General features: G+C 34.5%; 1 protein-coding gene across 1 annotated transcript in view; it reads left to right on the top strand.

The window, feature by feature from the left end:
* The window catches only part of LOC120634931 (irregular chiasm C-roughest protein-like), a 76,143-nt gene that overhangs the window by 7,149 nt on the left and 53,424 nt on the right, over positions 1-15,570 (top strand). The window contains exon 3 of the mRNA XM_039905824.1: positions 1,948-2,028. Within this exon, the coding sequence (XP_039761758.1) occupies positions 1,948-2,028 (81 nt within the window). The remainder of the gene's footprint in view (positions 1-1,947; positions 2,029-15,570) is intronic.

Here is a 15,570-nt window from a genome sequence, read left to right on the forward strand (position 1 = left end):
TATTCAAACGTTATTCCACGTTTATTTAAAAGGCCATTTAAGTTAAATGCACGTAAAATTGTTATAAAATATTTATAACATGGTAGGTAGCAAATGAAAACCACGTTTTTACAGTGGTTTTTTTTTTAATTTTGGAAATTAATACATAAAGAAAATTGTAAAGAGCGATCAAACGAGCAAACAAGCTACCTCAATTGCGAGCTAGCAAATCTTAAAGCACGCCTGTGAACATCTGCAGTGCCAAAGGAGCCATCCATTCGTTGTCGGCTTTTGAAGAAATCTTCTCTTAAACAACACCAAATCGTTAGTTTAAGGATGTTCTCTGACCCCTGAAATAGTGCTAAAGAAAAAAAAAAAAAACATATCGATCTCTGGTTCTGTGAAAAACAAAATAAATCAAATATTTAGTGTTTTTGGTTTAAAAAGTAGCTTTTTTGCTATTCCAGACTAAAACCTATCTCTATGCTAAATTTTATTCGGCTCCCTTGAGCTATTCCAGTGTGATCGAGTAACAAACTTCTATCCAAAGCGTTCCATTCATAATATCAGTACAGCTTTAAAAAAAAGTACTTACATCTCCTTGAATTATCGTAATTAAACAGGATCTTAAACTTTCCATGCAAGAATCTTTTGATTGACACATTAAACCGAGTTTCTGTACGAGATTCAACTTTGGGGAATTACAAACGGTTGTTTGTCAAAGACCTTTCATAACTTTTTGACGTGATATTATGAACTCAGTTAAGTTTACGTTAATTGTAAAACTTGATGAGTGCATATCTAGTTCCGAAATATACTCGCTTGGAACTAGTCATACTAACCTAACAATCATCCAAACTTACTCAAAGTAGTTATTGAGATAAGACATGAGTGCGCACTGGCTAGGTCTTGTCGGAAACATATCCATATTTATATGATAAACAATCTTCGTCCGCATGAGTTTCATTTGTTTTAAATAAATCGAGTGAATACAAAATTCAATGATGACCACTAATGAAAAACTGTATAAGAACCAAGCAGCGTTTAATTGTTTGCGAGTTATTCAAAATACTGAGTGGGCGAATCGAATACTAAGCGAGCGACTAGTGCTACTACTAATATCTGGTCAGGTTAAGACATAAATGTTAATGTTCCCAAAACAATTAGGGTAACTAATGGTGACTGTTTCCAAGAATTCTAGGCACCATATATTTAAGTACTAAATATTTAAGTTAGTCGTATTCTGTTTCAACGATACCTTTAAGGTGTCGAAATAAATTAATATTAACTCGTTTAAATACTACCATTCTAAACACAATATGTACATTTAGCCAATACCCCATTTCACGTTTAATCGAAACGCAGCTGATCTTGTGGTTGACACCGCGTATTTTTTATACGAGCTATTTATCGATGTTTATAGTTGCTCTCTGATGGTTAGTGGAAGCCCATCGTATGCGCGTGAAATGAAAAGTGCCGCGTGTGTTAATCTGAGGCGTAAGCGTTAAGCCTCAAATACACCAGCAATCACACCCTCAGAACCAATCTAAGAGTCAGAGAAAAAATTCAAAATTCAAAATTCATTTATTTCAAGTAGGCTTAATAATATAATCAATTTTGAAATGTCAAGTCTGTCTGTTTGTATTGACTCTACCACCGGTTCGGAAAGCAGATTCTACCGAGAAGAAGCCGACAAGAAACTCAGCAGTTGCTCTTTTCCAACATCAACAATTTACATTTTACATTTTAACATTCATTTTTCTATCTTGTGAGAGCTAAAAGCGGAGCCGGATGCTTCCAAGCAACCTTTTCATTAGTAGTGCTAATTCACGAAAAGAATTATTGTACTTTTTAATTATCATAAATACTGAAATATCCCCGTCGTAAATTCCCCCTTTCAATTAGGCTTGTGGAAAGTAACCCAATGTTTAGTAAAGTTAAGTTGTTTTAATGGTGATTAATTTACAGGTGATTACTCTTTGGACATCAGAGAGGTGACGTTGGACGACGATGCGAAATATCAGTGCCAAGTCAGTTCCGGCTTAAGAGGTGAGAATAAAAATCCAGTATTATAGAAGTTTCATTATAATCAACGTATTACCGGCCCACAGAGAGCGGATCTCCTCACAAAAAAAAAATATATATAACTGCAATAGACACATTGCTATCTAGACCCAAAGTAAGCGAAGCTTGTGTTATTTGTACTAAGATGAGTGATCAATAATTTTTATGAATAATATACATAAATACTGAAAAACATTCATGTTCATCACACAAATATTGTCCAGTTGTGGGAATCGAACCCACGGCCATGGACTCAGAAAGCAGGGTCGCTGCACACTGCGCCAATCGGCCGTCAAAATGAAATATATGTGTAATAATAAACGGGGGTAAACTTCTCCCGTGCTTTAGCAGGTAGACACGTTAATTATATCCCTTGTTAGAGGATATATAAACGGGGGATATAATTTTTATCTCCTGCCCGTGTTAGCCCTGCTGATGGTAAGCAGCCTAAGGTGGAGCGCGCTTGCCTAGAAGATGCCTATTCACTCTTGATTTGAAGGTACTCATATTGGCACTGGGGAAATGGAAGCTGGAAGGGCATTCCAGATCCTAGCGGTGGGGATCAGAAACGAAGATGCGAAGCGCTTCGTACGCGTCCGCGGTATATCGACCATGTAGGAATGTCGATCCTTGCGGTTCCTCACGGTTCAAAAAAATTGGTTGTCTGTAAAGTCGGCTTACTGACGATAGTTGAACGTGACAACGTCGTAAGAAAATACTGATGGAATGGTTGCATTTTTCAAAAGAAAATTTCAATTTTATTTGTTTGATAGATATTATCGTTGCTATAAACAATTGACACCACATTCACTTTTCATCCTTGCCGAAAACATGTATTATTGTATAGAAGCTGTCCACGCGGACGCATCGCTCACTCAAGTAGGAGAGAGACAGATGTCGAACGCGGAGGCCGACTGTGCCTCTTTGTCGCTCGTTCCGCGCTCTCGCTTGCACTTCAAACCTCGAGTGGAACGCCTCAGAGCGAGGTAACGCCGCATACGTCATGTTTTTTCGTGCGTGCAGCCCGTTCCATCGAATTATAAGACGTTGTCACGTCAAAAACTTTCCTTGCCGGAAGAGACTAAGTGGCAGAAATTATTATTGGCGGTAGCTTCCTCGGACGAGCTTTGAAATACGCATACGGTCTATTTGCGTATTATAAACAATTTTTTAAAGATATTATTAAAAAAGTTAACTCAACTTAATCGCCGATCCATACCGGTATTCGGAGCCTATAAACAAAAAAACCGTGTTCCCGTACAAAGTAATGATATGAAGATCAAAATTACAAAATACATTTCTCATAACTCAGACCGTGATCTCACGATATGGAATGTAATTTGAGATGTAAGCTGTAACACAATAATTATGTGAGAAGTTATATTTTTTTTTCGTTTGTTCAAACAGTCCCTTGTTAACTTTATTGGTAGCAGGTTCGAAAAAAATAACTAGCAATTTTCGTTTCAAAGCATGAACGCTTCGTGGTAACACAGATTATGAGATCATCAAAATCGTTCTGTGTTTTATTACAATTTGTTTAGAAAGGAACTATGAGATATCCACATCATTAATTTCAATCTAAGAGCACTTTGCTTCTTGTTTTCCTACTATTAATATCAAGAAAGGTTTACGAGTACCTTTTATGGTTTGTATAAATTGCTTGAAACCATAAGACCTAAATATATGATATTAAGTAAACAGACATATAATACTTAGAAGAAATTTTGCTTTGCTATCAGCTGATCTTGAGTAAGATATCTAGACCTGCCAGATAATTCGTCATGAACTCTCAACTCGATTTGTTAAATTATCGTCGGACATATGGATTTAAAAAGAATCAACAACGTCACTGGACGTAGGTCTTTTGTAGGAAAATCCAAATTCCGCGGTTTTGTGCCGTTTGGGGCCTTCCTGCGACGTGCTAAATGTCGTCGGGAAGACCAACGCTTATCTGTGCGGGGTTCTCTTTCCAGCACCGAACATAATTTCAATATTATCAATTATTATTATATAAACAATTGCCATTGTAGTTCCTCGAAAACTTACCAATTCTTTTCTGAGCTAAACTCCTCGGCCTCTATTCTGGAATATGATGAAGCTGATTGGAAGAGTGCTCTGGAACTTTAAACTGAAGAGTCATCAAATGTTCGAATTCCAAAATGCTGAAAATCTAATACTTTATACAGATCAGCACAACACTTTATACAGCGCATCGATTTTGACTGTGCGTATTAGTTGAGTTAACTTTAATCAAAGTCAAATGTTATATACTAATATATAAAGCTGAAGAGTTAGTTTGATTGTTTACTAGAACGCGATGATCTCAAAACCTACTGGTTTTATATGAAAAATTATTTCAGTGTTGTATAGCCGATTTATCGAGGACTGCTGTAGGCTATATATCCTCAACCTAAGACCAATACGAGCATAGCACCAATGAAGAACCTTTCAAAATCTTTTGAGAGCTTCCGCTGCGTGCAACTGCGTAAGCAATTAACCCCGATAAAATAATGTATCACAAGATTTTTCCCCTTTAAACTAACTAAAAAAAGTCCGCAACAGCATGTGTCTATCTTTTAAGGTTGATTTATACGCGGACAAAGTCGCGAGGGACAGCTACAATCAAATATTTCTCTATTCACTTGGAACTTTTGATGCGTTAATTACATAAATAATGTTTGACGTACAAAATGTACCTCTCTGTGACATTATTGCGATTAATTGATAAGTGTCAAATGTAAAAACTTCGATGAGAAACGTCTAGAACACCTTGACTCAATTATCAAAATTAAGCTTAATTTGCTATAATACTCCGCGAAAAGCAGGAGAATCTGTGTGGTGTAATTTATAATTTCTTCAATCCTTAACAATTAAGGATTAAAAAATTAAGGATTGAAGAAATTATAAATTACACCACACAGATTCTCCTGCTTTTCGCGGAGTATAGCAAATTAAGCTTAATTTTGATAATATATCATGGATTTCCGCAAAGTAACGCCTGCTTCTATCCAATACCTTGACTCAAAGCGCTACAACAAAAAATTAGACCTAAACCTTCCTATACATATAATTTTAAACAGCGGTCAACTTTACTGCGGGTCGTGCAATCGAATCTTTAAAACTAAATTTGGCTGTGCTAGTCATATCCTCGCACACTCGAGACGATAAAGCCAAGGCGTCGCCGTTGATGGATACGTCATGGAGGACATCATCATTGCGATTAATACATTTGTATGCTTAAAACTAAAGCAACAAGGGTTCAAAACTCCCTCTGTTGCTACGACATAATTATCTGTACACTTCTTAGTGACAGACGAGTTAATGGGTGGACATAGTTTTCTCGTGGTGAGCATTCTAGCCCTACTAGTCTAAGAAAGTCTACAATAGCTCATTGAATACTGCTTCAGTTAAACCTAAACACAAGTATAAAACGCTCAAAGCTTACAAATTGCGCCATACACAATTGCTTCTTTACACAAGTAACTATTTTCCTTTTTGGCCCAGTATTGCGAAATTGTGTTTGCTTTTAATAAATTGAAAATCTCGCCTCTTTCCTTCGTCTCAGAGTAGAAACATATTATTAACGCTTGACTTCACAATGGCCGCTATATTTCATTGTTTTCAAGTTTTGACAGGAAAATAACGTTGAACGTTCCGAAGTAAAGAACGTGGAAATACCTATTTTTAACTTTCCAAGACGTAATAAATTATCATTTTTGCTTTTTTTCTACCCTACAATGCCTACGGTGTTATGACGTTAAAGCCCGTCAACCCGCATCGAAGCAGCATGGTGGGCAGTGCCGGATTAACCACGTAGCAAGAGTAGCAATTGCTACGGGCCCTGCGCGAAAGGGATTTAATACCGCTCATATCTGCCTGACTGACTGACTGACTGAAAGACAGACACGCAGACGCACACGCACACAGACATTGCCTATAGTAATTAACTTAACTATTAATTACCCACAAAATTGTAACATTCGTGCACAAAATCGTGCAGTATGTTATCCTTTTGTTTTCCTTATCCTAAGGTTACCTGGAAGAGATCGCTACAAAGCGATAAGGCCGCCTTTTGTATACTTCTTCTGTCTGTGTTTTTTTTTTATTCTTCTTCTGTATTTTTATGTGTTAATAAAGAGTATAAATAAATAAAAAATAACTTATAGATAGCAACAACGTATTGTATTTAAGATACGATTAGACGTATTTATGATACGTATTGAGTATTGAATTATATTTTTACCACTTTATACTTAGGAACCCCTAGCAGATCAAGGGCTATTTTAAAGAATTTGATACGGGCCCCGCGCTTGCTTAATTAGGCACTGATGTGTGGATCAATGATCTTATTCCCTAACTTCTATGAAAGCGGAGGCCTATTTTTTTAATTAGGTCTTTATACATTTAATTACAAAAGCTCTCAAGTATCTTGACCTAAATATTTCGTTAACTGAAGTATAAAACAATAACTGGATATCATAAAAAAAAATCTGGCTATAATATTTACGTTTTCATTGTTTTTAGTAATCATTAAATGCAAAAAAAGGTATATAGACTAATTCTAAGATTTCTTTGTATCCCATTGTTTTCTTTAGATTTTCTTCAAACAAGTTAGGCAATTGAGTTAGGTTTTTTCTTTATGAATATTTGAGCCATTTTTTGTTTGAAGCAAACAAGTTTTCTTTAAGCAAGTAAGGTATTCAATCTTCTTTAAGAATATCTGGTATTTATTTTCTTTGCGATTCATTGGTCCTCTGCTTTGGTCTCTAAACATCACAATGCTAAAATCTCTGCAAGCATTTTGATTTTAATTACTTAAACGCACATAACTTAGATAAGTTGGAGGTGCGTGCAGGGATTCAAACTCAGCCCCCCGAAAGTAAAGCCGAGCTCCTACCCAATGCGCTATCACCGCGTCCAATTTTATTATAATCAGGTGTTATTATTAAAGACTGAGACTGACAACTCTACATTATATACGTAGAAGTAAGATAAAATTCGGTCACCCATTCTATCACAAGTGCTTAAAAAACACAAGCTGTTAACAAAATAGCTGGTGTTAGCAAAATAGCCACACCATCCTTGAATAATATTAAGATACATTATATATATCTAAATATTATGTGAGGTATATTTTGCTAAAATAATTTTATGAAGGAAGAAATAAATATTGTTATTTTAAATGTAGAAATGCTTGTAAAGTTTGCAGCACAAAGTAGATTCGAATTCTTTCGTATGATTACAACATTTTTACTAACTCTTTAATGGTATACTTGAGTAAAAAAAATACTGCAACAAATAAAATTTATGTCACTCTGCAAGACGAAAGAATACTTCAAGTCATATTTTATTTGCTGTTTTTACCACCGTGAAGTTCGTGTAGCGTGATGGTAAGTAGGATATAGCCTTCTTAGAGAAAATAAAATCTAACGCTAAATTATTATTCACATAAATTTGTTTGAGAATTCCTGAGGTTACCGCTATTATTATTATAAAGAACTAACTTTGTCAGTAAAAATAGATTTGCAAAGATTTCTATTGGATCACTTATTTAATCCCACTATTGATCGTCCTAAATAAAATTAATTTATCAATATAGTTACAAGCTCGCAGTTCGTAACCCGAAATTCGTATCATAAATACCACGTGGCTTATTGTATTTGAGATTACTATGATGACAATTATGTGAATTTATAATAAGGCATCTAAGAAATTGTCGGGAGCTCGATCCATTTAGCATCAAGTGGGTCTATTCAGAATGGAAAAGGTTCAGAAATTAATTTACCTAAGCTTTTGTGCGTCTTTTGATAAATTCGCATTCTAAAGTCTGCTGGAATATTCTTATCAACGAGTACCTCTCATGGCTCGTCCGCCTTTGTTTGAAGATTTAAGTTAAACTCTGTATTTAAGTAATCGTTGCTCTTATTCCCTTTGAAGCATTAATTAAATTTGATCCCAATTGAGGAAATGAAGCTCGCATTTCAAGGAACGCCTCATTTCACTTTTCGTGTTTTTTATTAGTTTCTTTGTCATGACTTTGTCTGGTTTCTTATTCTTTGTTTTTAATAGCCCGCCCCTCAGTGCTACCGGCAAAAAAAATTTTCATCGCGAATTATATTCCTCAGTAAGAATAAAATATTTCCTTTTCTTTTCAGCGTTTACTTCAAATATTTTATGCGATTTTTTATTGATTTAGTCTGTAACAGATTGTTTGTTTTGCAAAGCATCCAATTAGTACAAAATGAGAGAATTAGATCTTTTCTACATAAACATGTTTGTAGACTTATTAAAAGTGAATACCGCTTTACGATACATGTTCATTGTTAAGTGACAAAAACATTTCCAGCTTTTGCAAAAGTACTCGATGTATAAATGTGTCTAGTTTATTTATTCTTTAAGGTTCTGTTATTATTTTCATGTGCATACTTCATTTTCCTGAGCTTAAATAATAATTCCTTTATATAAGTTGTCCAATTAACTGTCACGCAAGCCAGAATTTGCTCACTTAAAGATTAAAAATAGAAATAGTGATGCCGTCCATGAAAAAGTATTTTCCACCAACGATATTTTTCGTTCCTAATAAAAACCAGGGTTCACTGAAATAATAACGTACACGTATTTTATATGTTTATTTTTTTCATTTATACCTCTTTCTCGTAATTACATTTTGGTTTTGGTTAATTTATACTCCCTTACTCATCATCATATCAACCAATTACCGACCCACTACAGGGTACGGGGTCTCCTCCTAGAAGGGTTTAGGCCGTAGTCCACCACGCTGACCCAGTGCAGGTTGGTGGACTTCAAACGCTTTTGACAACATTATAGCGAACTCTCAGGCATGCAGGTTCCCTCACGATGTATTCCTACACCGTTAAAGTAAGTAATATTTTAATTACTTAAAAAACGCACATAACTTAAAACTTTAGAGGTGCGTGCTGGGATTCGAACTCGGCCCCTCGAAAGTGAAACTGAAGTACTAACCACTGGGCTTACACCGATACGGCTCTATCCCCTGCACGTTATATATTATTTTAATGACAAAATATGATAATTAGAATCTGCAACATTCAGCTGTGTTGAGCTATTTTGTTGGCGCGACACCTCATAGACTTCAAACTCTTTATAATGATTGAGTATTAAATTATAATTTTTTTCGTACCTGTGTATTTTTCTTCTTGTAAAAAATTAACATTTTATTCTATTCTATTTTTATTTTATTAATTTAATTTAATTTATTTATTCTCTACTTATGACTAGCATTGCAGCGGTTTCCTTATATTTTTAAACACGGTTTAAGATACTTAAGGTTTTATAACCAACGTTTTCTCTTTTCAAATGAAAAGTCTTATAGTATTTCAATATTATCTGGGAAGTTATGAAATTCATAAAGTTTTAATAGGGAATATCAGTTCTTACATCGAAGTTAGTTCTCGTGTAATTTAATCCAGAAAATTCACCTAGTATTAAAACTCAATCAGAACTTAATGACAGGCCTCAACCTAACCAACTAAGAACTAATTGGGAACTTCCTTGATGTTCATAAGCTTACAAACTTTGACTATGTTAACAGGTTCAAATTAGAATTAACCTTTTTTTCACATACGAATATTTCAGTGACTTATTAACTCGACGGTCGCCGGTCGTTGCGTATACAAACTGTTCTTTTAACCGATTCCCGAAGAATAAGCTTATTTACTCATTTGTTTTGAATGTTAATTTCATTTGGAGAGGTTTATTATCGAGTTGATATTAAAATAAAAAAATCTTTTATTTGCATAAAAATTGTACAACATATGTTTAGTCATAATAAATGACATGCAAATCATAATTTAAACAAATTCACTTATGTAATAACTAAAAAAACATCAAAATAAACAAAATGAAAATAATCAAAATAGTCGGCTGAGTATAATAAAAATTTCATTAATTTTACTGAATAACAAATTTATAAACATGGAATGTCAATTAAAAAATAACATATAAATTACACTAGTACCTAAATAAATTATATTTTATTCTCCAAGAACTCCCTTACCGAGTAATAGCATTTATCAACCAACCAGTCACGTAATTTTGCCTTGAATTTCAAAAATGGCAAATCTTTAATAGCTATAGCTATTTATTGTAAATCAAAATCATATTATGATAAGAACTTTTAGAACCGAGTGCTGTTTTACATGGTGGGTAGAATATTTTATTTCTGTGAAAGGTACAATATTTCCGCATATTTAAAAAAAAACACAGGCGCCCCTGGTGGAATAAAATGTACATAATATCTATAGATATAGATATATCACCATCCATGTTAATTTTACATGGATATATATAGATATACAGTCTTGCAGTTTTCGTTTTTTATTAATTGCAATTAAACTACACTGAATTAATTAATCATTCGCATTCAGTGACCTACAATCGTCGATTAGAATTTTTTTTTAAAAATTTAACTCAAATAATGGATTTTTTCACAAGTTAGAGTGTCTTCGGGTTTCACACATGACGAACAGGAAAATTTTTGACCTATTTTGGTGTTTTTTTCCAATTCTATTGCAGTAAATCAATTTTTTAAAAGTATGGAATTAATCTCCATTAAATTATCTCGACAATAGTATGCAAAATATCTTGATTCCGTGAACTAACAAGGCTATAATAATAAAAATAGCTGCCAAAATGAGGCGAAAAAGATTTTTCTTACGTAAAGCACTCTCTGATGCTTCGCATCATGAGTCGTGCAATACCTGGCAGCGTTAGTAATTTGAGAGATTTAAATTTTATGTCAATAAAGTAAACATCTCCAGAGAAAGTGGATCAAACTCTTCAAAAACGTACAGCAAATGAGATGAAATGTGTGTAACAGTTGTAGTCTGTCTGTTTTCAGCTAAATAAAATTATTTGTAGTAGATAGAGCTTTTTGTGAAGCAGTTCTTCCGGGAAGTACCACCACCATGATTATTTCTGCCGCAAAGTAGCACTGCTGTGTATCAGTCTGAATGGCGTGGTTTCTGCAATAATAGGCCAATGAGGCCTTATACCTACGCCTCAGGTTCAGGACATTTCCATTCTTTGCATGGCCTACGAAGTATTGCTCCGATTATAAGTGATAATTCAGTCTGTAATTCACGATCAGAATCAGCCTTATCATATTATAAAAATTCACTATAGTCCGCGAACAGCACATAAATCTGTATGGTGTAATATATAATTTCTTCAATCCTTATACTCCACACCAAACAGATCTTCGGCAATATACCCTCTACACACGTTTCGCTCCGAAACCGGAGCATCTTCAGGAGATGTTGACTTTACAATGAATAAGAATAAAACAATCTTATGCTGTGGAGTATAAGGTGTGGAGTATAATATATTATGGATTTCTGAAGAGTAACGCCTGCTTCTGTCCATTATCCAATATCGGCCTTCGCTTTTGCGAAAAGACACTTCCACAACTAAACCTGGTTAAATTTTATCTATTGTGTTTTTTTTTGTATTTTGTTTTTGGGTGCGCGATAAAGAATTTAATAATAATAAGCACCATCTGTTTGGCTCGTCAATCTTTTAAAATGTATAAAAAAAATTAAGTTTTATTTTCTCGGTAAGACAATTATACCTTCGAAAACGCTTATTTCGAACCTTTCTTACTTCTAAAAGATCCTATTACTTACATAAAATATGATCTAAAGATTTTCAATACCTTTTATCAGTCATAGGTTTTTCTATGACTCTTTTATAAAAGGCGGTTAAATTAATCCCCTAGCATGCGAGAGGTTCCAGATTTAAACGGTTTATGTAAACTCAGCTTAGTCCTAAACGGTCTATGGATTTAACTGGATTGATTTTGGATGGATTTCATTCCCGCAATTTACCACCCCGCCCACGAAATATGGCACGATTCATACAAATATAAAAAAAATCGAAAGCGTGTCTGTTTGTTTCATTGTTACATTTACATAACTAAAAAAATATTCTTGACGTAATTTGGAATTATGAAGGAATGCATCCTGTAAACGGTTATTTTTACACTGAAAAAAAAAGACAGTAATAATATAGTATAAAATACATTCAATAATTTTAAATTTTCTTTGAACTTTGTATCGAGGCAGATAGTTAAGCAACTGAGAGAAATTAAATAATAATAATATTATTAACAAATAAGAAAGCGATAGCAAAGTGAAAGTAGGTGAGCGAAATTATTAAGAAACTTCTAAGAACAAAAAATAAAGAACCGCTAACCCAGAAATCCAATAAATACCAACTTACAACAAAGAGTAGATAAAGATATAAAGTAGGTTAAAATTAACTGGAGTAAGAATTTACCTTAAACGCAGGAACTTATCAAAGGAACAGTCAACAAACAAACCAGACTAGAAAATGTTATTCTTAATTAAGTACAAGGTAGTAATCAGCACAAATTAAGAGAATTCCTCCACAAAGGTAGCTGAAAATGAGTGCTCGAGCATCTTCAAGTTTTCCAGGAGCGAACAACTTTGAAGCAAATAGAAGTACTCTCAGCCTTTATAAAGATTACCATAAAAGTAATGGGTCGGGACCAATGTTTTTTATAAAGGGAAGCACAATGGACAACTGGCTTGCGGCTAAATTGTACAACTTTCCACTATTTAACTTTGTAACTTAGTTGGTAGCGGAAAGTTTTCTCCACAGAAAACTATCTGAAGGCAACTCTGGCTTTAATTGTCTTTACACCATCTCACACGTTACTCTTGAGGAATTTTAGATTAACTAGTGAATATAAGTAATTATGGATTTAATAATTTAACTTAATGTTTGTATATCATACCATCATTCTCATCATCGTTATCAACTCACTAACTGTAGTCCGCGTTCTTCGTCAGCGTTTATTACAGGTTCTTTACAAATCCTGCTTGTTTGTCTTTGATAAAAAAAAATCGGTTGTCTGTAAAGTCGGCTTACTGACGATAGTTGAACGTGACAACGTCGTAAAAAAATACTGATGGAATAGTTGCATTTTTCAAAAGAAAATTTTAATTTTATTTGTTTGATAGATATTATCGTTGCTATAAACAATTGACACCACATTCACTTTTCACTGCACTTCATCCTTGCCGAAAACATGTAAATGTATTATTGTATAGAAGCTGTCCACGCGGACGCATCGCTCACTCAAGTAGGAGAGAGACAGATGTCGAACGCGGAGGCCGACTGTGCCTCTTTGTCGCTCGTTCCGCGCTCTCGCTTGCACTTCAAGCCTTGAATGGAACGCCTCAGAGCGAGGTAACGCCGCATACGTCATGTTTTTTCGTGCGTGCAGCCGGCTCCATCGAATTATAAGATGTTGTCACGTCAAAAGTAGCTTATGTTACTCTTCATCCCTTCAAATAACTCTATGTCAAAAATTCGAGTTGATTGGTTGCTAAATTAGCGCGTTGATGAAGATAAACAAACAAACACAATTTCGAAACAAACACAATTGCTTATTTATAATATTATAAGGATTATTGACCCACTGTAGGGCAAGTATCTTCTACTAGTATGAGTTGGTATTAAGAAAGATATTATTTATTTATCCACATACATGCTTACAAATATCTACAAAAATATGACTAACCTGATTCACTATGATATCGTGTCGTAGACACACTGTATGCACTCTGCGTTAATCACGACTCGAATACCACAGTATTGTGTCGTAGCCCGCCTCGCTGGCCAAGTGAAGATTGGTAGACCTAACACGCTTTTGACAACATTATGTAGCAGGCATGCAGATTTCCACAAACATTTTTTTTTGCTTTCTAAACATGTGATACTTAATTGCTTAGAACGCACAGACCCCAAAAATTTAAGAGGTGTGTATGGATCGAACTCGGTGCCCCCAAAAGGAAGTACTGATCTCAAGGCTATCACCGCTAATTGTATCTATATCTTTATATCTATCATTAATATTCTCTAAATAGATAAACTATTAATAGATATTATAATGATACCCATAATATTATTAGATGGATAATTTTCATTTCGGGTCAACGATCATTAGATGATAAATATAACAATAGACACGAATATCTTAATATTTTGCTAACAAAAGAAGGGAAGACGAATTCCAAGAATGGAATGTGATTATAATATTTGATCTCATTAACTCACCTTGGAGTAGCCTGGTGGGTGTTAGTTCTTATGCTGTCTATAAGATACCCAGCAGTGAAATATGAAGAATAAAAATGGAATAATCCGTGTTCAAAAGTTACATGAGCACCGAGCACCTACCGTTAAGGCCGCGGTGCTGCAGGAATACCGGGTCCCGTTGTTTGTCGACTTTTCTTCTATTTGAAACTCGATCGCACCGGAATCTGGTTATTTATTATAAGTCCAGACGTGTAAGTATCACTCATCACTATAAGACTATGAGGGCACGAGGGAAATCCTGAAGAAAGATATGTTTACACGGGAGCGAGTGAGTATCAACCATATCCAGTGAATGATCCGATTAGTGACTCATTTTTATCGCTTGAGGTGCGGCGGTGCAGTAAGTAACCAATAAAAAGCATCGGTTTTTCTATTGCAGCCAATAAGAGGCACTCAAAACCAAACAAACCCAATGAACCAAAAAGAAATATCCTCCAAGTTGTGCTATCCGAAAATAAGAGAACAATAAATAAATACATCTTGTAACCGAATAACAAAGTAATGTTGAAGGATGCATAAGTAAATTTCATAAGGAATCACCCTGTAAAAATATTAAATCAAACGAAGTATATTTCATTCCCTTATTCCAATAGTTAAGGTAGCCTGGAAGAGATCACTGTTAGTTATAAGGCCGCCTTTTGCATATAATTTATGTTAATGTAAGTGTTCCTGTGTGTGTTTCCTTTATATGCAATAAAGTTGTTTAAATTAAATAAATAAAATAAATTTATTTTTCCATACAAACGAATTTAAAACATTCATATGACACCCTTTTGAAGATCACGCGCATATTATCTACGCTACGTGACGTGTAACTAATAAAGTGACAGAAGTCACATGATTTTAATTTTGCATGTGATGTTAGGGCTGTATCTGATTTCTATCTCTAAAAACTATGGCCGTGGTTTACTCAAAAGCTATTAGGTTCACAGATAAATCTCAGAGACAGTACATAATGTACCTGAATGGGAGGTATTATTTCGGTTTTCATTTACACGTTGTATGTATCTAAACATCTGTTTCTTTACGGCACAATCCGAATAGTTATTTAGTATATCGCGATCTGACGTTTGGAAGGACGTTATACTCAGTTGAAGTGTGACTAACCACTGCATAATTATTTCGACGTTTGCTGAAACTGTCCTTAGTGTTTCACTGCTGGGCATTTTTAAAAGAGAGATCATAAGACCTTATTTCCAACAAGCTACTCAAAGAGGAGTTAAAGGGATAAAAGATGATTAAAATTGGTCCCCTTATCGGAATTTATCGTTCGTGTCTATAATTTTCTTTAAAAAAATAGTCTACGGATGAATAAAAATAGCGTTAATTCAGTGTTTTATCACGCGCTGGCATTTGAGATACACT

The sequence above is a fragment of the Pararge aegeria genome, chromosome 25 (assembly GCF_905163445.1).
Source record: "Pararge aegeria chromosome 25, ilParAegt1.1, whole genome shotgun sequence".
Taxonomy (NCBI): domain Eukaryota; kingdom Metazoa; phylum Arthropoda; class Insecta; order Lepidoptera; family Nymphalidae; genus Pararge; species Pararge aegeria.